Source organism: Monopterus albus, unplaced genomic scaffold (assembly GCF_001952655.1).
Source record: "Monopterus albus unplaced genomic scaffold, M_albus_1.0 scaffold8.1, whole genome shotgun sequence".
Classification (NCBI taxonomy): domain Eukaryota; kingdom Metazoa; phylum Chordata; class Actinopteri; order Synbranchiformes; family Synbranchidae; genus Monopterus; species Monopterus albus.
In genome coordinates this window covers 1,517,258-1,539,941 of record NW_018127888.1, presented here as the reverse complement: position 1 = coordinate 1,539,941, position 22,684 = coordinate 1,517,258, and the positions used below count along the sequence as shown (strand labels likewise).

The 22,684-nt window shown below is 38.9% G+C and overlaps 2 protein-coding genes across 4 annotated transcripts in view; both read left to right on the top strand.

Moving 5' to 3' along the window:
- dpf1 (double PHD fingers 1) overlaps positions 1-6,082 on the top strand; it is a 35,613-nt gene extending 29,531 nt beyond the window's left edge. For 2 of the 3 annotated variants that reach the window (XM_020585610.1, XM_020585601.1), the window contains exons 10-12: positions 2,321-2,433; positions 3,067-3,148; positions 4,138-6,082. In XM_020585610.1, coding sequence (XP_020441266.1) covers positions 2,321-2,433; positions 3,067-3,148; positions 4,138-4,208 — 266 coding nt within the window. In that variant the 3' untranslated portion in view covers positions 4,209-6,082. Of the gene's footprint in view, positions 1-2,320; positions 2,434-3,066; positions 3,149-3,296; positions 3,335-4,137 lie in introns of all 3 variants that reach the window. The other variant, XM_020585619.1, reaches the window with a different exon arrangement.
- Positions 6,083-19,029: 12,947 nt separating this feature from the next.
- Positions 19,030-21,263, top strand: LOC109951375 (endonuclease domain-containing 1 protein). The gene is made up of 6 exons (XM_020585849.1): positions 19,030-19,057; positions 19,196-19,314; positions 19,408-19,508; positions 19,703-19,817; positions 20,116-20,272; positions 20,872-21,263. Exons 2-6 carry the CDS (start codon positions 19,237-19,239, stop codon positions 21,261-21,263), a joined length of 843 nt encoding a protein of 280 aa, XP_020441505.1. The 5' UTR covers positions 19,030-19,057; positions 19,196-19,236.
- Positions 21,264-22,684: the final 1,421 nt, after the last annotated feature.

The window sequence follows — 22,684 nt, the reverse complement described above, 5'->3', positions numbered from 1 at the left end:
ATGATGCTAACTCACTAATATCAGCTAAAAAGTTAGCATCACTTCACACTATCGAATTTTTCATTCTTCAAACACACCTTTATTTCTGCTGAGAGGTGTGAAAGTGGCATAAATTTAAATTCACTTTACAACCTTATTTTGAAAGCATCCAACGCACTGTAAGAAAGTGCTACCCTATACAGTACAGTATAATGCATTTATTTTGAATCACAGCACTTGAAACATAGTTGGCAATACAATTTAAGATTTTGAAGGTTTTTTTAAAATGTCAAGAATATGACATAGCTGTATGTGGTGCTCAGTTAATGCAATAAATATGGTGACACCTGCTCTGCAATATGCCAGGTAACTACTGCTTGTCAGGAATGAACTTTAATGCTCAGTCTGGCATTTATTTTTATTTAATGTGGTCATGTCCATTGATCACAGTGTTGTCAAACAGAGACATTTCTTGACATTAAATATTAATGGACTAAAAAATGTTATCCTGGTTTTAACTTTCTTGTCTGGTAAAAAAAATTGTTGTCATTCAGTCTACTTTTTAATTGAGATATTATTGTCTATTTGTTCTTCTGAGACAGTGCCCAATGTGTTACAATGAACCTGAGGTTGTGAGAGAATGATAGTATGTACAAGATTATGATTGATTGGAGTAGAATTTAAAGTGCCCATGGCATGGTCATTTTTCTCATTTCCAGCTATTTAATGTTCAATCTTGGTACCTCTAGATTAGCTTTGCAAACATCATAAGAGTCTGTAATATTTCAGAATGATAAAACCCAAGAGCCTCCTCCTGAAAATGACTATGCGCATGCACAACTCCTGTGTCTGTTGTTGTGTTGAAATTTCCCTATCAAGATGTGTTTCCCCTAACCTGAATCCTAACATTATGCTAACCACAACCACTGAGGGGGGCGCTACATGAAACTGAGTTTTGAACAGCTGAAACACATCTTGACAGGGGGACACTTTTTGACACAAGACCGGTCAGGAATCCAGGATATGAAAGTGGCCAGCTGCTTGTAGGTTAGAGCTGGTCAGGTAAAACAGCGTGTCCCTATACATGAACATTCCCAGACATGCAGTAACCTCAGGCCCTGAATTTTTCTCCACATCCTCTTGTCACAGTGCAACAGCAGGAAGGAAAGTATATCCACAATACAGGGCACAGTCAAAAAATCCCACTTTTACAATGGCACCGGTGGATGGCAGGCAAGATCACATGAATGCACAACTACCTGGAGATAATGACCATTCAAGGAAATCCTTAAACTATTGCGTAAAACTTTACATAGCTGGAAAAAACATCTTGCCAGTGAGAGTTCATGAGACTTGTATAAACCAAGCTGCTTCTGCATAGAAGTACAACAACATACTGTAGGTACACCAAATTTTTTGAGCTTTCAGTCACATTTAAGATGATAATTCATCACTGTAACATTGTAGATAAGTCAGAAAACACGGAAAAGCATGCCATGAGCTCTTTAAGTATGTTTTTTTAATATGGTTGTATTATTGTTTTGTTTATTCTGGCTATATGTACATACAGAGATTGTAGTATATATAGAACAGATTTTGTGTACTTATCACTTGATTGCATGTACTGTATTATAAATATATATATTTTCCCCATATTTCTTCTGGAAATAAAAAAGAGAACCAAAAAGATGTATGTGATTTCTAGTGAATGGGCTAAAGCATCCAAAACATTGGTATGGTCCTGTTCTTTATAACCACTCACATACAGCTATTTATAAGAAAAATGAAAGTTACTGAAATAAGGATGATATAATAGTCCAGTTGTTGTGATTATGTAACAAGTTCCAGGAAAAATTAATAGGTTAAGAAGAGAGATACATTATTTTTTAAATGGCATAGAAGTAAACTACAGTGGAAACGGGCAGTGTATTTTCCTGTTAGATTTGCAAAATTGTTTATTGTCTGTTTTTGAAATTCCAACATTTTCTGTAGTCTTCAAAACAAAGTCCAAAGCAAACTTATAGTGATATTTCTTGGCATTTCTCAAAGACAATATATTTCTTTACTGCTGCTAAACACTTTGCTAAATGCTATAACCACATTCTTAAAATGCTATCAAAACATGTTTTTAGATATCACTATCAAGATATCAAGTAATGTTATGTTCACACCTGCAAAACGCCACTGTTGAATTCCCCTTCTAGTATAAATAAATCACCTATGAAGCAAACAAAATGATAGAAGAGGTGGATGATAGATGACTGTCCTCAAAATATATAAAGCCATGCTGAAAAACATTGTGTGTACGTGTGTGTGTGTGTGTGTGTATGTGTGCACCCAGGCCACCCATCCTGTCTGCAGTTCACAGTGAACATGACGGCTGCAGTGAGGACTTATCGCTGGCAGTGCATCGAGTGCAAGTCCTGCAGCCTGTGTGGCACCTCTGAGAATGACGTAGGATCTCACTTTATACTACATGTTAGCTCTGCACACATGTGGCTGCACACACAAACACACACATACATACTGCATATAAATACTATAGTTTATATTTAACAATTTAACCTCTTACTTAGTCTAGTTAGTCTTGTTGAGCAGGTTCAGTGCCTTGATATCGAACTATGTAAAAATCCACTGAGCTGCTCACATACTTGCATGAGTGTTTGTTCCCCTGTGACTGAAGGATGGTTTCCAACCACTGGGCTTTGTTGTTGCTCAGTTAGTCTCACTGGGATGAAAAAGATGTATATCAACCTGGAATAAATACAGTTTTGTTCCTTCCTGAAGTGCAAGCAGGTGTATTTACGCTGTAATGCTTAAAATGAACTCACAGTGCAGGTTGTTATAGTTTTTTGTGCAAACAGAACAAATGACCTTTTTTTAAGAAAAGTTACAGATTCTCATTTTTTTTATTGTTCACCAAATGTAAAGTTTCACATGGTTGACACTATGTGAAATTGATAATTAGATTCTCATTTTAAAAATAACCAAGGAACGTGAACCCTAAATTCTTGATTTATATTCATACAAATCTGTCCTCACATACATTAATACATGTTTTTAAGTGAATATTCTCTTCTGTTCCAGGACCAGCTGTTGTTCTGTGATGATTGTGACAGAGGTTACCACATGTACTGTCTGAGCCCTCCCATGTCTGAACCACCAGAGGGTATGTAAAGACACTAGTATAATAGCCTGGAGATGCTGTGCACCAGGAGATTTTGAGTGTTGAAATATGCATTTGGTCAGACTGCACAGCCCAGATTTGAGAACATTTTTGTTTTTAGTACAAAATTATGTAACTGTCTGTTCTGTAGGTGGGGAGACAATCACAGTGAGAAGAGTGAAACCTCAGGTCAAAACAGTCAAACTATCCCTGTGTTGATAGTTAAGTGGTGAACAAATAACAAAAATTTAACCCGTCACTGACTAATCATCTCTTTGCTGGAACATATTAATCTCTGCAAATAAACTGGGCTGAAAGAGTCTTGACTTGTGTCTGTAATCACAGAAATGGAGCAGGTACATCTGTGCAAATCAAACAGCCATTTGCCTGCTACCCGTAAGATGGCTGCCTTAGGATGTTTGATGGCATTGTCATGGAAATAGGTAGCAGAAAAGATAATCTGTTTCCATGGCAAAAGTGTCACTTGGCTAAACATACTTTACAGTAACAGTGCCACTTGTGTTCAACACTCACTAACAATGTCATGTTCTGCCTACACATGCAATGCTTTTGATTTACAAGAAACATTTTTCACCAGTAATTAGTTATTTTTGGTTTACACTTTAGAGGAAACCTACCTGAGGTCTTACTTGGATGATAAACCTGTATTTTTATGCTGTGCTTAATACTCACACAAGACCTTCAGGAACATTACAGCAGGGTTAACATTTGTTGCATTTTCACATCCATCTCATGTAGATGTTTAATTAATGTCACAAATCCCTTGACAAAATCCAAACCAAACTAGTTGTCAAATCCCCGGCATCTACATGCCACAGACACATACAGCAGCATGTAATGTTTCAACATGGAGCTTTAATTTACACTGTTGCTTAATGCTCTGTCTGAAATAAGGGATTAATCCACAAAGCTTTACAATAGGAGTGATTGAACTTCCAATCTGTGATGTGCTGTGTGTGCATGTTGTGCAGGGAGCTGGAGCTGTCATCTGTGTCTGAGACAACTGAAGGAGAAGGCCTCAGCCTACATCACCCTGACTTAATCTGTGGAGCTGCGCCTCATCCTCTCCCACACCACCTCTCTGTCCCCCCTCCTCCTCTGATCTACTTGCCGTCACATCCTCTACAATCTGTTCCTGTGACCTTTGACATGACTGAGCACACAGCACCCCCAGCGCCGCACCCATTCTTGAACGTCTCTCCAGCGGCGAGCCAACCTCCGTCCTTTTGTGTCGCTCACGTTCCCTGCTGTGCTTGACCTAACCCCCCTATTTCCTGCTCGGTCTCAGCAGAGGAATTCATCAGCTAGCAATAAGTTTGCTAGTGAGACACACACTCCAGCCTGCTAAGGGCACTTCAGAGGCATGCTACTCCACAGAAACCCTCTTAAGGGCCCTTGGAAGGGCCCTAATGATCTTCAGCTGCAACTCAGTCAAGTAGTGAGTGAGAATTAATAAGATGGATAGGTATTAGGCTGAGGACAGGGCTTGGAAGACACTGGAAAACCATGGAGCAGTATGTTTCAGTGTTAGCCAACTGTGAAATATACAAAGAACCAAAATTTAATTTACTCCCTCTGTATGGCAGAACAGAGACACTGAACTCTGCACCATTATTTGCCTGCAGGGTTCACTGACCTGTGCAGTTATAAAGTGGGAGTGAATTGTACAGAATTCAGACAGATTCTCTATCTACATACCCCCTTCACTGGCAAACAATGACCTCACCTTCTCCTCTCTCCATGCATGGGGTTTCCACAAACTAAAGATGCATTTTAGGATTGACGCTGAAGGTTTTAGTTTTGAATGTCATCCTTGGATGAGAGGAGAGATGGATTTTTCTTTAATCAGCTATCTCTGATCAAACAATGTATTTTAAAAAAGTGACAATTTAGGCTTAGCATCTTTCTCACAAATCCCCTGTCTGACCTTTATTTGCCCTTGTCTTCTGTGAAACACTGACTGTGAAGCCAATGCGAGACTGACACGCTCCTGGTGCTTGGTGTATAAGGTTTGTGCGATAAGAATGTAGAATTGATGTGTGGACAATGCAGATCTTTATCTGGCCCATGCAGAGGCCAAATAACTCCTTTTTTATGGTTTCTTTTTTAATTTTTTCATTTGCATGTTCTTATTTCAATTGTTTTTAAATACTATGAATTGAAATTGAAAGCACACTTAATTCGCAATAATGTGTTTGTGATATGAACTATTTTGGCCAAACTGGGTGTGTTTTAAACTCCGTGTGTGCCTGTGTGTCTGTGTGAGTTTATCTGAGCACTACAGTAACTGTAGCCAGCTCCATTCTAGAGGAGTTGAGTAGCAGGAAGGTTATTTAAATGTACTGTACGGAGAGTCAGCATTTTCTTGTTCAGGCGTTCTGACAGTGGTGGGACAATGTTGTTGTTTTGCAAGTCTTAAGTCTTGGCACTTAAGTTCTAAGTGGTCTGGCTATGAATTCATTGCACAAAAACAGTTAAAGGAATAGTTAGACATTCTTGTAAAAACTTACAGACACCAAAATGATTAAATTAAACAAATGAAACGTGTTAATTGGTAAGCTGTTGAGGTGCTGGTAGGTGGATTTTTTTTAGCTTTAGGCTGAGCTTCTCTATGCTAAATTAACAATTATCAAACAAAAATTAGTTTTCTTATCTAAGTCTTTGCAATATAGCAAAAAAGCCTATTTTCCAAAATGCAAAACTATACCAGAATGTCAAAACAAAGGGATTCAAGTCCTCAAAGGTTAAGTTCTCCTCAGAAAATTTAAAGTGCCCATGGCATGCTCATTTTTAGCCATTTAATCTTGGGTACCTCTACATTCGCTTTGCAAACATCATAACTTCAAATACCCTGTAATTATTTCAGAACGATAAAACCCGAGAGCCTCCTCCTTAAAATGAGAGGATAGTTCATGGATGCGCACAACTCTTGTTGCCAGTGTTGTGTCAAAACCTGCTTACCCATTGAGATGTGTTTCCCCTAACCTGAATCCTAACATCATCCTAACCACAACCACCGAGGGGGGTGCCACATGAAACTAAGTTTTGAACAGGGGAAACACATCTCAACAGGAAAACACTTCTCGACACAAGACTGGTCAGGAACCCAGTACAACGCATAAACAAAAAAACACTGACAAATAAGCTACATTTTCAACAATGACAATACCTCAAATGTCTGAGGCAGAATATGAAAGTGGACAGCACGATGAACCACAACAGCATTAATAAATATGAATTTCTCCTCCATATATCAACCAATGAAACCAGAACACTCTAGACAAAGTGGGTAATTGAGAAACCCCATATTTTAACTGGCATAATGCAGCCATAGTAACTTCTGCAGCCTTAAAACAAATTTCTACAGAAACAACCCATTAACAAGCATGCAATGTGTGTGGGTTTTTTAACTTACCGGTACCAACCTTCAACACATCACATGCAGCAGACACACAAGTAGTCAAAACAAACAGGTACTGTTGATGAGCTGATCATCCACCACCGTGGGGGGCTTCACTGGCTGGCCGCTTGTAGGTTAGACCCAGTCAGGTAAAACAACGAGTCCCTGTACATGAACATTCCCAGACATGCAGTAACCTCAGGCCCTGTATTTATTTGCACATCCACTGGTCACAGTGCAGCAGCAGGAGGGAAAGTATATCCACAAAACCATATGCAGTCAAAAAAATGCTGCTTTTACAATGACACCGGTGGATGGCAGGCAAGATCACATGAATGCACAACTGCCTGGAGATAATGACCATTCAAGAAAATCTTTAAACTATTGCATAAAACTTTACATAGCTGGAAAAAACATCTTGCCAGTGAGAGTTCATGAGACTTGTATAAACTAAGCTGCTTCTGCATAGAAGTACAACAACATAGGTACACCTTTTTTGAGCTTTCAGTCACATTTAAAATGATAAGTCATTGTTGTAACATTGTAGATAAGTAAAACATGGAAAAGCATGCAATGGGCACTTTAGGCCCATTTAAAATCATTAACTGCATAGCAATATTTGCATTTTATTTATTCCTAGCAAGGTCTGTGTGAGGACCTTCTTATCTCACAATCTCAGATTCTACTACATTTATGATACTAAACCTTGGATAAATATCACCACAACACAATGACTGTGTCAAGAGTTGTTGATTTTGTGTTTGCACAAAAGTTTTTGTTTCTAGCTTAAAGCGATACTCCACTCAAAATGTGACTTTTTAGGATCAAATATGCCTCAAAAAGTGGTTTTTAACAGACGCCAAACCACTTCTCCACCGTATTTTTATATGATCTGAACAGTCAAGTATTAGCAATGCTTCTGTTTGATACTTGCTAATGTGTCTGATCAAGTGACATATAGAAGCATTAGCTTTAGCAATGTCATTTTTGATCTTTGGGCTTGGTGAGAGTACCAAGTTGAAAATCTCTAGTGTCTAAATATGCTTTTCTACTACAGGAACTTAATATGTTACCTAGAGCTTGACAGAGGACAGAGGTGGCTGGTTTTATTTTGCTTTTCCATTGTATTTTACATGTTGGTAAGGATAGGGTGTACGTTAAAACACCTGGGGCCACATCATTAAAAAGGTAACAACAGGACAGACAAATTATTTTTAAAGTCCTTGTCAATATACACACAGAAGCAAAACAGTGGTTGCTGCTATGCTGTTGTTTTTGCTGTAGTTGAGATGGAAAGACACTTCTGTATGACCAGTCACGAGCAGCAACTACTTCACCAATCAAGGACACCCTGCAAGCACCACCAACTCCCCCTTGCAAGTACCTAGAACTTAATTTAATACTACCTCCTGAATGGTACTGAAATTAGGCTTCCTGGACCCTGTTTCCCAAGCGGACATTGTTAACAAAATTAAAAGTCAGTAAGTTTTCAGAGTGGAAAAAGTCAAATGACAAATTGCCAGCTGTATTGTGAAAGTGATACACTGATAGGAGATACCTGTTACCTACCAGTCTGCTCTGTATATTAGAAGCCAGCAAATCAGCACTCATAGACCAAGCTCAAATCTTAAGGCTGAATTTTTCATAAAGGAACTAGCCACTTAGCCAGCATGTATTTTTGTTAGTTTGCGTTGAGATTTTTTTTTTAATCTTTTACTCAAAAGTCTCTTTATGTTATCCTCAACCAGTGTAGCTGGACTTCTCAAGGCAACTTTAATGGGCACCAGATAGCTGTGCAATTGCTGATTTATAAGGATCTTTTAGCATTACTGATTGTTTAGTTAGTAAGCTATAGGGAAGGGATCTATCCAATGAGCTTTGAGCTTTAAGCTTGGAGACAATAGCTGTAAATAGGGGGTTAAAGGTCGGGTTGGCGATTCTTTTTAGAAACATTTTTGGTTACATATCTTGAAATTCGCTTTTCATCCCAATGGTAATGAATACATTAAATGCACTGACAACATAAAGAAAAAAATCCATTATCTGTGGCAACAGCAGGGCTGAAAAAAGCCTGACCAGTCATTTTACTTGTCCCAACCAAAACCACTGGATGGCCTACCTGCCTGTTACCCTACTTCCTACATGCGTGCACTCTGCATGTGCACTCAATGTGGGAGCCAAGTGTCTTTAACAAGGTGTTGCAGTTTCAGGTAGATGTGTTATGCCTCTGTATTGATAGGTAAAGCTAGAGAGCTCTGACAAAGAAGTTACCCACAGCAGCTTTCATTCGCAAATGGAAACCTTTGTCACAAGCCAGACCTTTCCCTTTAAGACTTATAGCCTTATAAGTAATGCTGATGTTATTGCCAGAAGTTGCTACCTGTATTTAGTGTGAGCAGTATGAGAGTGAGAAGACTGCCACACAGAACAGACTCATTTTAAATGCTGCCACAAGTTGGGAAAATACCAGCAGCAGTCAGCTCTAAATGTATAGATAGGATTGTAATGCATTTAGCTTGGCATCAAAAGCCACATGCAGTGTTCATGTTACCAAGAAGGAATAAAGTCTGTGTTTGAATGGAGCTAGCTGGCCAGAAAAGTCCGAACTTCTAAGATCAAGATTAAAGATTTTTATTGCCAATTCACTATATGTGCAGGACATACAGAAAATCAAATACCATTTCTCCCTCACCTAGTATTGAATGCCATAGCATTTAGGAAACTAAAATAGAATAAAAGTAGAGTAAAAATAAAACAAAAAGAGAATAAGAAAACTAAAACAAAGTGATTAGGATAAAGCTAAACGGTACAACCTAATTGGCTACTCTAAGGCTAGTTACTGGCTACAAGCCAGGGCTAAAGCAGTTTAGCCATGAACCAGAGGTCCCACAATACAGTTCGGGGCTGTAGATCTTGGCAGGTAACACTGTATTCATGGAAGTTACAGCTAAAAAGATGTTGAATGCTGCAAGAAGTAAAACAAATTAACACTGGTGTGGCTTTTGAATGATGGCGACAACTCAGAAAACAAAAGCGGCTGAAAATTGGTGGCATGGTGGCCGTTTTTATGCTGGACAGGTAATTATCACTTTTGTTTTGTTTGGAAGGGACTTTGTTATTTTCCTGAAATCTCTTAAGTAGTAGTCAGGCAGTGCAGTTGCAGTACACGTTGTGTTTTGGAGGAGTGGCTTTGCAGAGAAGTCAGAACAAAAGGGTGAGATTTCAAAATCACGCTTCCTCTTGCTGGTTTTTCCAGGATTGCCAACCCTACCTTTAAATTAAGGGCAACCAATTGCCTTTTTATACAGTATTCTTGTGTACATATCAAAGTATGAAACAGGTCTGATTCAGTTGGTTTTGGTTTGAATGACCATCTCTATTGAATGCTGCATCATGTCTCTAAACAGACACTCACAGGATCAGATGGCTTGTGAGAATATACCTGAACTGTAACTGTTTGCCATTTGATAAGAAAGACACTAGGTGCAAATACTGTGCTATCCCTCAATTCAGTGTAACTCCAGTGATGCATGAATGACACCTGAAACATTTCTGATTTAATATTTTGACATCATCAGTGTCGATTTTTAAAAAATCACAATGAAAAATAGCCTTTAATTTTAGTTCATTTCTTGCTTGTTTTCCTTGTTTGGTTTGTGATCTGTATTTTTTTTTCACATTTTGCACAGTGTGGTTGCATTTGCTCTCAGAGTGTGTTTATGCCTCTAAGTGTATGTTTGTTTGTATGTATGTGTGTGTGTGTGTGTGTGTGTATAATCACCTGTAATTATTGGAAGGTCAGAGAGCAATCTGAACTAAAATAGTGAATTATTATTATTCTGCAGACATTTTGTTCTCACAGCACTGCTAGAGGTTTTTAATGTCGAGTACACCAAGAGTATACTTGAGTGCACACATTTTACACAAGGCACTTGGATGAGGAAATATGCCATTTCTTTCATTAATGTTAAATCTGTAATATTTGCCAACAAACCAGTTGTATCCAATCAAAAATGCTTATTTCCATCAATCAATCAGAGCTAACATCTAGGTTTAAAGTGTGAGTGAAAGTCATGTGGATGGTGAGGATGATAATGCTGACGGTGACTGAAAAACCTATATGTTGGGAGCTTTCCTGGCACTTAATAGGAGAAGCATGGTGGAGTCAAATTAATTTTGATTGTACTCTGGGGAGGTAGGGGAAGTCATGTTGGGGGGTTGGAAGGGTGGGTTTCAGTGTGATTATTTAATGAGCCTTCCCTTTGTACAAATGGACAGACCAAGGCGTATGAACATGGGGGTCGAAGTGAGGTTGTGGAGAGGATGTCAACAAAAGCTAGACCGGGAACCTTTGGGTCTCAAGCTGACACCATCTCCTGTCATTTTAGGCTACTGGGGAGGCTAAATCAGAAGGTTGAGACATTCTTGGTCTCTCTTGTAAATTGTTGTTCTGTGATCTTGCTTGCACTTTTTTTCATTTCCCAAAAATAAGAAACTAATTGTAAGTATGTACTGTATGAGTGCGGGTGTGCTTTTTTATTTTTAATCTTTACATTTTTTCAATGTGGTTGTCTGTTGTAAACAACACTGGATAAAGCTGAGTTTTTAATTTGTATTTTTTACCTTGAAAGGAAGATGAAATCTTCTTGGCCATTTTTTATCCACTGCTCCCTCCCTCTCTCCTCTCTGTCCTCATTCTCTCTCTCTCTCTCTCTCTCTCTCTCTCTCTCTCTCTCTCTCTCTCTCTCTGTGTGTGTGTGTGTGTGTGTGTGTGTGTGTGTCTGGTACCTGAGAATGCTTTGAAATGTGGACTGTGACCGCATTGCTGTCATCACTGCTGTCAGTCATTCTCTGTGAATTCATCTGGCTTTCTCAATTTGCCCAGTTTTTTCTCTCTACCCTCGACTCATTTTTTTCCATTAAAAAGATGAAATTGAAAAATGACCTCTACCTTTATGTTGTCATTGTGTGCATGTGTACAGTATGTGTCAGCGCGTGTGCATTTATTTGCTCTTGTTCCTGTGGTATAAATCATTGAATTTGTGCATTTTTGGACGGTAGTCAGTCTGCCTGTCTGCTCGTCTGGTTGTCTGTATTGTTGCCAACTAGGGCAGCTTGCTAGTCTGTTTAACAATTTTTTTCTTAGGTGGGGAGGACATTCTAGCCCACACAATTCTTCCTTCACATGCAGTTTCACTTGCAGACTGGGAGATGAGGCAGCACAAACCATTCTTTCTTCTTCTCACTGTGCAGATAACAATCTATCAAAGAAACGTGTTCAAAGTCAGCTTTCGAACCCAGAATAACTAATTATCATTTCTAATTAAAATACACTTTGCAGCTAAAACACATTCACTAGGACCTTTTCTTTTTTTGCAAACCAGCCCTTAAATATTCCCTTTCACCTTTTCATGTGTATGAAAAAGGAACAAATTGGCTATGAATTCACAAAAGATTAAAGGAGCATTGTTTTGCTTCTGTAGCTGGCCTGAAAAACTGAGACCTGGGAACAAAAGAGCCCCATTGTCCACAATTGTTTTCAAACAACACAGCAGAAGAGAATGCACTTCGCTATTCAGGGCAGGTACAGTTGTTCTATTTGTGATGTATTCCTGCAGATGAGGCATTCATCATTGGCCAGACCTGGCTGAGCAACAGCAGCAGGGTAAAGTCAAGCTGATCAACAATTCCATTTTTTTTTTCCTTCCCTGCTTCCATCCAAAAGTCAGAAAACCGAAAACTGGTGCACACTTGGTTCCTTCAGGGAATATAGGTATTTTTAACAATATGTGCCGTAAAAACCAATTCCTCCATCTATCCTTTGGCTGAGCTCCAACCTTATCCAAAATCCTACACACCACCCCCAACCCATGCTGTGCATACAGAAACCCACACATAAATGCCTTTGTGCCACACACACACAGAGACGTGCGTGTACATAAACATGCACTTCTACACACATACTGTAGGCTCCATGCACCCACTCACACACATACTGTACACAGCCTAGAGCCCCCATCTTCTTATGAGCTTCATTACTCTGACCCCAGTCTCCCTTTCATGTCTCAGAGGATGTTTATGTAGTGTGTGAGTGTGTGTGTGTGTGTGTGTTTTCCACTCAATATCCAATAGAATATGTGTATGTATATTTATTTAGGCCCAGAGTAAGCATAAGTGTGTTTATATGTGTGTGTGTGTTGGTGTGCATGCATGAGGATGTATGCCAATGTGTGAATACTGTACTATGTGTATGTAGTGTGTGTTTGGGTGTGTGTGCGTGTGTGTATGGCTTCCCAGCCAATTACCACATCTCCCAGACAGACTGAGACTGCCTAGACCCTGCCAGCCAATCAGAGAGTGGCTGCGCACTGCCGGGCCGGAGGTGGTTGCTATGGGAACCATGAGGCCTGTTTGCATGGTGGCTGATGGAAGAGTGATGGATTACAGTAATGGGATGGAGAAAGGGAAGGATGGAGGAAGATAAGGAAGGAGGAAGGAAAAAAGAAGGAGGGAAGTACTGGAAGAGATGTAGACTGGAGGAGGAGAAAAATAGAGAGAAAGAAGGAGGAAGTGGGAGGAAGGGAGGGAGGGACCAGGGGAGGTGAGGAGGAAAGAGACAGACTCATACATAAAGATACTGAAAATGTATGAAGGCATCTGAAATGAAGAGACTTAAAAATATGAAAAAGAATGAAAGAAAATGATAAACTAGGGTAGGAATGTGTGGAAGGGGGTATTGGGAAATGGGGTTCAGGGGTGGAGGGGGCATCCATATGTGATTCAATTCCTCTCTTCCCTCTTCTCTCTGGGCTGCAATGTGTGTCTGGCCATCTGTCCTTGGAGCAGACACAGAGGTAAGTGTGTGGAAAGATGCAGTCTCACCTTTTTGCCTTCTCAGCAGCACTGCAGTCATACTGAACAAAATGTACTTCAGGGTTTTCACCAAGTCATTGCATTACTCCAAATGTCAGGCCAAGATAACACACTTCAGTGAGTCTTATGGAATCCTACATCTGTGCATGTCTTTCCAAATGCCACCTGATAAACTGCTGTTTGTGAAAATCAAAAACCCAAAAGACTATGAGGGATAAATATTGTATGTTTAGGGTCAAAAGGATCACTGGTTCACAATCTTTTGACTCTTTTTTGAAATACATGTAAAAAGTAAATTAAATCCCTGGTTCTATGAAATAATTAAGTATACATTATTAAGATTCAAATTCTTTATGTTGTGTAAAAATGAGACACACTTTCTTATGCTAACTTTAGCTGTACTTCTGGTGTGAAATGATGCTCCCTCTCCCAACGCCACTGAGCTGAATCCTGCCAAGTACTCTACAAAAAACCAACACAATTGGAGAAATACATGCAAATATCATGCTGTATGCATGATATAAAATAAAACCAACTTGACCAATATCAATTATAAAGCACCAGAAAATTTTAGTCATACAACCCCAAATCAGAAGAAGTTGGGATATATGTAGACTCGAAATTAAAACTGAAAGCAGTGATGTGTAGATCATCTGTGTCCGGTATTCCACTGAAATCAATACAGCAGCACATTATTTGATGTGATACTTCATCAATTTCATTCTTTGTTCAGAATAAACACTCACTTCAATTCTGATGCCTGCAACACATTTCAAAAAATGTTGGGACTGTAAAGCGCTTACCACGGTGTGGTGTTTCTGTTCCTTCTCACAGCACTTAAAAGACAGACCCTGGCTTTTGGACTTGTTGCTGGTAACAGTCTGGATGGTTTTTTCACCTTTGGTCCGGAGCACGTGGCGTCCATTCCTTCTAAAAAAGACCTGAAATACTGATTGGTCAGACCACAGTATACGTTTTCACTGTGTGATGCTCCATCCCAGATGGAGCAGTCGACTAGCATCTGGACATTGTTGACAAAGGGCTTACTTTTGGCACAGTACAGTTTTAAGCAGCATTTATGGATGTAACTACGTAGTGTAGTGCCTGTCACAGGTGTGCCAAAGTAATCCTGAGCCCATGTGGTTATATCACGTATAGAAGAGTGACAATTCTTGATGCAGTGCCATCTGAGGGATCGGAGAGCACGGTCATCCAACTTAGGCTTGTGCCCTTGGCCTTTACGCACTGAAATCACTCCAGAGTCCTTGCATCTTTTAATCATGTTATGCATCGTAGAGAGCAATGTATCCAAACCCCTTCTTATCTTTTTTTGAGGAACATTGTTTTTAAGCATTTCAATAATTTTCTCACACATTTGTTATAAAAGTGGGCGATCCTTTGCTCATCTTTGCTCCTAAAGGGCTCAGCCTTTCCTGGATGCCACTGTTTTACCAAGTCATGACTGCAGTCACCTGTTGACATCACCTGTTTCAAATGGAATCATCATTTCACTGTTTTACCTCACTACTGGCCCTAAAATGCAACAGTCCCAACTTATTTTGTGTTGCAGGCATCAGAAATGAAATGAATGTTTATTTTGTAGAAAGAATAAAATTGAGCTATCACATCAAATAATGTGGTGCTGTGTTGTTTTCAATGTTATTCTGATTTGGGGTTGTATTTAAGATAACAATTTGTCATTGTTTTTCATTTTCATTCATTAATACTGACAAGCATCATATATTCTTCTCTGGCAGGGTTGGCACCAGGGGTGGCCAATCAGATCCCGATGTGTTGGCTCTGCCCATACTTGTGACACCTTAAAATGAAGAAATGTCTACTAGCAACCTCTGGTCACAGATTGTCAGATAAATAAGCAAGGGAGATTTTTGTCTACTTGTTTTATTTGAATAATTTTCAGAGGAAACATTTTGCAGTAAGTTTCTTTGCAGAGGAAAGCTTTAAAAATAATAATAATTTGATAAAACGGTCTCAGGGTCTATTTAATAGCTGCTTTTGGGTCCATGACACATGTGCAACTCCATCTAATGTGGAAAATTAAATGATATGATTAAAAAATTACAGAACAGGTGCAGAGTGGACATTAAGTTGACACTGTTTGTTGTAGTTGTATACACAGTAAACAATGAAATTCGAACCTTAGTGTTTTTTTCTGTTACCACCTTGTGACCCGTCAAATTTGTCTTCTTACCCCTTGTGATTGTCCCAACTCCCAGGTTGATTCAGAGCATATGAATATTGCCAATCAGTCAGCCAACTGCAAACAAAACATTAGGGGCAATGCAAATGACAGAATCTTGTTTTAAAATGCGTTTGTCTGTTTTAAATGCTGGCCACTTCACTGACACAATAGTCTCTGTTATCCACGTTGAATCTGTAAGACCAGAGAGCCCAAAGGTAGTCAACAGTCACACTGACATTCTAACTAGTCAGTCAATCACTCAAGTGATCAGGATCAAATCAGAATATAAATCAAAGCATGTGGTTTCATGAGATGTACTAAAAGGTGAATTTAACAACCTTTAAACAGTGATACATTTTTCTCTGTGGAACCACACTAAGTTGATCCTCACTGACAGACAGTGACTGGGGATGCTTTTGAGGCAAGGATTAGGCTAAATCTGTGTTTAGGGAACCCAACTTCCTGTGATCTTTTTGAGTGACAAAGTGCTATTCAAGTCAATTAAAGATGCAGTCCACTTAAATTAACCTCTAGGCTGAATCAAAAACATAAAAGATGTAACTAGAATCCATCATAGTGGCAGTTCAGTGCATTCTCTTGTCATTCAAAGTGACATCTTTAATGATTATCTGCCACATGCTGCACTTTGAAGGTGTTTTATGGCTTTGAACTGTAATGTGCTTGTTTTGAGTTTTTGAGAATGCTGTCAATGATTGGATCACCAGTTTCCAGAGTGAGTATTTTCCAGGTGGCTAAACAGTTGAATAATTTGCAATGGAAAGAGCGTTTCAAAAGAAAAACAAGACATAAAAGGTGAACTTGAAATCCTAATTCAATACTGCAACCTAGAGGTGGATATTAGCAATAACATCTTTTTTTATTTTACCCAATACAAATAAAGAAATATATACTTTATCTGTGTAACATCAATCAGTTGAATGTGTGCACTGAAAAATCCACTATATAATAGTTGAATCAAAACAATATTATTCTATATGTGGTTTATTTATTTTGATATTGCCTTAATGTACACATGAAAACTTATCATTCATATGCTCTGGGCTCTGTCTCTTTAATTGATCATTATCTGAGGTTTTAGTTTGACTGCCTTTTAGTCCCTCTCTGGGTGTTTACACTATTTACATTTGAAATGAGAGAGAAAGTCAAACAGCATGGATCATTGTTTTGAATTATTTTCCTTAATAAGCAATTATACTGATCAAACACACTTATAACATAGTCTGGTTTGTTGTGTAGTGTCCAACAGTTGTGTACTGTGAGATTTACACTGACTGGTTAATGTGAAAACTGAATGCCAGCCGATTAATAGAGAATACAAGGCTGATTACATAAAGCCTCATTCTCTTTATCTTATCCCTAATTCTCTCAGTGTTTTCTCTGGTATCCAGCACTTCAGTGTGGCAGTGATGCCTGTAGGGGCAGCTGAAGTGGGTACTTATTCCACCTATACATAAAAATGTTGTTAAAAAGATTGCATTTGAGAAAGAATATTCTAAAAATTGGCCGTAATATTATATTCAGAAAATATTGTATTTTATTAAACCAATTCAAAAAGATGATAGTATTTTTGTGTAATGTTTGTCAAAAGGCCCCTGAATGGTCAGTGGACTGTATATAAGGAAACTAGAAATAAACTGACCTAACTATAAGCTTTATCAAGAGGGAAAGTCTTTGCCTTTAAAATAAAGGTAGAGAGGGTGTCTGCCTCCTCAACTGAGACTGGGACCTTCTGTAGACTCTAGGAACCACAAGTAGACCTGCACTCTGAGAGCGAGGTGCTCTGTTGGGATGATAAGGCTCTATGAGGTCTTTAAGATACAATGGAGCCTTGTCATTAAGGGCTTTGTATGTCTAAAATCTATTCAGAGAGGTTGGGGAAAATACTCTTACCCTATTTTTGTGTATTGTGGTTTTAATGCTTTGTTGCCTGTATGTAACTTTTTTATTTTAAGACTAAGTGTTCTTTCTGGCCTTTGACTCCTTAACTGACTCCAAAGGAGAGCTGCACAAGAACTCCTATATGCCTAGACAGTCTGTTTATGCATAAATGGCAAATAAAAATCTTGACTTGACTAATATGGGAGCGATATGATCTCTTGTTAGTTCCTGTCAGGATTAACTGGAGGCTTTTTAGGGACTTGCTGGGACATCCTGATAGTCAACAGTTACAGTAGTATTTGCCAGCAATGCAGCTCTTTAACTGAAATTGGCCTCCCTCACCCAACCTGCACACAACCTGTGCTGTGACCATGGGAAAAACAACACTTGAACAAACATCTCAGTGTTACCTAACCAAAAGCTGGCTATAAGGGACTGTGAGTGCAACTGCCAAATGCACATGTACATTTTCCAGGAGGTGATCTTGATTTGAAATAACAGGAATTAAAATTAGAGAATTAATACAACAGTGACTAGTCAAATGCATTGAAACATATTTATCTTAAATGTATTATCTCACCATCCTCACAGTTTCTGTATGACTTACAGTAACCATGTAAAATTATCTTGTTTCCAAGCAATTAGACAGCAGCTAAAAATAAACAGTTACTGGATGTATTGGAAAGGACTTGATTTCATACAGTATTAGGCAAGATGTGAATTCCACTGTGGGCTCTAAAACCAGTGTCAGGTTATTTACTTGAGTAAAAGTAACAGTAACAGTTTTGAAATACTATGTTGTAAGTAAAGGTCAAGTAATAAAAGTGTTATCATCAAAATATACTTGAAGTACCCAAAGTAAAAGTACTCATTATTGATTATAGCACATTTCAAAATAATGTATATTGAACCCATTATTGATGCAGTATTGTGTACACTTTAATGTTGTGGCTCAAAGCTGGTAACTTACATGATATCCTGCTGAGTAGAAACTGAATTTTCCCCACTGAAATCATATTTTATCTTGTATAATAATACACCACAGTTAATTTATTGATTGTTTTATTATTAATGTGAATCTGCAAAGTAACAGAGAAACAAAGTTATCAAAAATATGCAGTGGAGTAAGAAGTGGAATATCAGCTTCTGATTGTAAATAGTGAAAAAAGGAAACATTCAAGTCCACAAAATTGAGATTAATTACAGTACTTGCATGACATGAAATAATGACCCCCCTAATATAGAGGATGTTGTCTCACATGCTTCACATACTGTGACTCACACCTTAGTAGTCCTAATTTTAAGCAATTTCTGTATCATTATTTCCATTTTTACACGCTCACTGTTGGTCATCCTCATCCACACCTAATGCAGCCGCTACGTTTTGGTTCATCCCACACAAATATCACGTGTTAACAGACGTGCAGATAAACAAAGTGAAGGGTGTGAAGAAGTCATTTATAAAAGCCAGTTTCTGCTCAGGACAGACTTTGGCAGCAGACCAGTACAGCAGCAGGTGAGTTGAACACAGATATGGTACAAACAGACCAATCCTCCTTCCATGTGAATACTTTTACAATGACCTCCATATGCTGAATGTAATTAAGCCACACACATATCCTGTTGTTTTCTGTTCTGTTTTATTTGACTCTAGAGGGCAGTCAAACGATTTTGATATCAAAGGTTTTGTCCAGAATGCAAACCTTGGAAACTTGGTGCGCTCTTCTCTTGATCCTCTTATGTGTCCATGCAGATGTTGTAGAACGCTTTGAGGTTTATGACCTTATTTCAATAAATTCAAAACATCTTTTTGTTAAATCTGTGTGAGTGTTGTGGTTTACTTGGGAGCCTGTTATTTTATCTCAGGATGTACCAGAGTGCATGAGTTACTTCTATAAAGAGAAGGTGCCAGAATGGGGAGTTTCTACAATTGGTGCTGCCCATCTCTGCCAGCGATTTGTCAACAGGTCGGTAGGTGGAATTCAGGCCTCTATACTACAGTGTACTGTATATTGGTTGCTATATTGTGAATGTTCCCACTTGGATTCTTACCTTTTTTATTCACTTATAGTGCTGCTTACTATTTCCAGCATTTTTTTTTTTTTTTGGCCTTTGTTTTTTGTATCGCCACTTCTGATCTCTCAGTCGCTATACTTAACAGGTACCACTTCGCCACCCTATATGACACCAACCACCGCATTGCGGTCTACTCTGCATATCAGTTCCAGCCCAGCAGTGGAGGTGGCAGAGAGACAAGGTGGTTTGTAGAGCCTCAGGTTGGTACTACACATCTTTATATTCTATATGTGCATCTATAGCATTAAGACAAAATAATGAGAATGAGTGTCATACATATACACATATACATATCACAAGTATAGAGAGCATTTAATGCATCTATCTAGGCAGCCAGGACTCAAACCTGGAACCTTCTTGAAGTGAGGTGACAGTGCTAATCACTGGACCATTATGCCACCCGACATAATGACATCTTATAGTAAATTACTTTATTAGAGGAGCAGTGCTTTCATTTTGGCCATTGATGCCCTGCTGAGATTTTTATGGGCCCTATAGCTGGTTAACATTTCCTGGCAAGCAGAGATGAAGGATGACTACCGGCTGGGGCAAGACCACCCTGGTGTCTACCTAGGAAAGCGACAGGCTCTGAATGAGGATTACACCAACTCTGGCTTTGACCGTGGTCACCTCAACCCCAATGGACATCATGCAGGTAGGAGAAATTCAACACTGGGTTTCTTAGCCAGCAAAGAGCTGTAGCTATAATTTACATAAACAAAAGGAATATCACAGGATTATTTTCCAGGATTATCTACTTGTATGTGTGATTATGACTTTTTTCTGTCTGCATTCACTACATATTTTATGATTGTGAGCTTGAGGAAACAAAATTAAAAGTTTAACTCTGTGCATGCCTCTGGGATCTTCCACAGTTTTGCACCTTTACAAATGCTGATTCAAAAATTAAATGTCTAGCTAGCAGAGTGGTCATAACTCACATTTCTTAAAAAATAAAAGTGTATCAAATGAGAACATCCAAAAGTGATAACATCTCAGGGATCACTCACCACCGCCTATCAGTTGCCTTTATCTGTAGCCCCTTTTAGTTTTTCTGAGCTTTATAGTAAGATACCAGTCAGACTGCATAGTCCACAGTTTTACTTGGGTTGTCTCTTACAGCCATTTTGTTTTTGGCTGCATAAAAAAACAACTTTACACTACCTGTTCAGCATCAAACAAAAGACATAACTTTTTTTTGCACTCACAAGCAAAAACAAATTAACTTGCTGTAACGCTTCATCTCTGTTATAGTACCTAGCCGCAACGCCACTTTCACCCTGACTAATGTGGTTCCTCAGAACCCAAAGCTGAACCAGAATGCCTGGAGGATCCACGAGTCCCAGCTTGCTGACCTATTCCAGGACAAGTGCTCTAAGGCCTATGTGCTGGTTGGTGCCATTCCCTCTGCAGACAATTGGATTGTCAAAAACAATGTGAATCGTGTCAACATCCCTGATTACCTGTGGAATGCCTACTGCTGTGTGGACAACAATGACAGGCCCATTCAGAGTGGCGGTGCCACAGCAAGGAATACAGAGGACAACTGGGTAGAGAAGCTCACTCTGGATGAACTGGGAGAATTCTTACAGCAGTTTTCCAGTCGACCAGTAGGGGAGCTGTTTCACAAGAACTGCAGGGCATAAGACATTACAGGAGGGATGATGGGAAAACAATTTTAGGTGCCATTGCCCTTTAATTTTACATTAGATTTGCATACATTAACTGCCCAAAGCTGGTTTTGATATTGATTCATGTTTGGTAATACAATATAAACAAATTTAGTTTCATGTGCCAACATGGCACATGTGACCATTTTGTTATGATTCTGTACCGTCTGCTTCAGGTCTCCTGCTTTTATTTCGACATTACTTCCCGTTACAGTCTCATCTGAGCCATGGACTCTTTACCCTAATGAATGACAATTGTTTGCACCTGTTTTCACCCTTTTATAGGCAGCTTCCTCCCACCAGGAAGCTGCCAGATTGTTCTAACTCCTGTTCAGACTTCCCAGCATTTTTCTTGCACCTGTGATTCCAGCTCTGACCCCAGATTGCCTTTTTGACCACCGATTACTGCCTAGCCCTCCTGATTCTGATTGTGTACTGTGCATCGACCTTTAGACTTCCCTTTCTGACTGTGCTTCTCATGGATACCTTGGATGTGTAAGCTTGCTGGCTCTGACCCTGAACTGTATTACGGACCTGAGAGTGATACATGTTGAATCAGACTCCTGCAGTGTGTATCATTTGTTTTGTGACCAGTACACTTATTAAAGAAACAGTGTTCTGCTTATCCTCGTCTGGCCTTATAATTGAGTTCACCGCTTGACATTATCGGCAGCTTCACACGCTGGCCCTGACACATTTAACAGCTTTAAGACTAATGCATATTACTGTTTTCATTAAACAATAAACAGATGAATAAAAAACAACAGGAGAATAATGTGATTGCTTATAGGTGTGTTTTTCTTAATTGACATGAAAGGCAAATATCAAAATACACATGTGAAAAACATATTAATAACACAGCTAGAATCCCTAATTGTAATATAGTGTATAAATGAGTTAATCAATCAAATTAATGTTCTTGTCTTATCAGAAAGATGAGCCACCACTTTAGGGTTACCTAATCATCCATTATTCACAAGAAATAATGTATTAGTGCATAGTGCAACCCTTCCCATAGAGATTAGGAGCACATAATCTATCAGTGAAAAGCTCAGCTGATTGACAGAAGAAATATCCACATTATTTGTAAGATTATTAGGGTTAATATATGACACTACTTTACAAGTAAAGCATGCTTTGTTCTTATGAACAGGTCACCAATGGTGTGAAATTAACTCTAAAATACATACAGCAGCAATCTATCAAAGCTGAGAAGCTCGAAGGTGAGTTTGCGCAGTTTCGCATCAATGCTTGACAGCAGCAAAATGTTTACCACTACATGTACCTCAGCAAACAAATAATATAAACCCAACAGTCAGGTGGTAAAAAACTGCCTTTAGCTCCTACGCTGCACACAAATGGAAGATGTAACGTACTGGACACTTGGTGGCACACAA

Coding starts and splice junctions, on each gene's coding strand:
- LOC109951375 (XM_020585849.1), top strand. CDS start 19,237: ATGCAAACCTTGGAAACTTGGTGCGCTCTTCTCTTGATCCTCTTATGT. Junction 19,509..19,702: donor TGCCAGCGATTTGTCAACAG/GTCGGTAGGTGG, acceptor TATACTTAACAG/GTACCACTTCGCCACCCTAT. Junction 20,273..20,871: donor CCCCAATGGACATCATGCAG/GTAGGAGAAATT, acceptor TCTCTGTTATAG/TACCTAGCCGCAACGCCACT.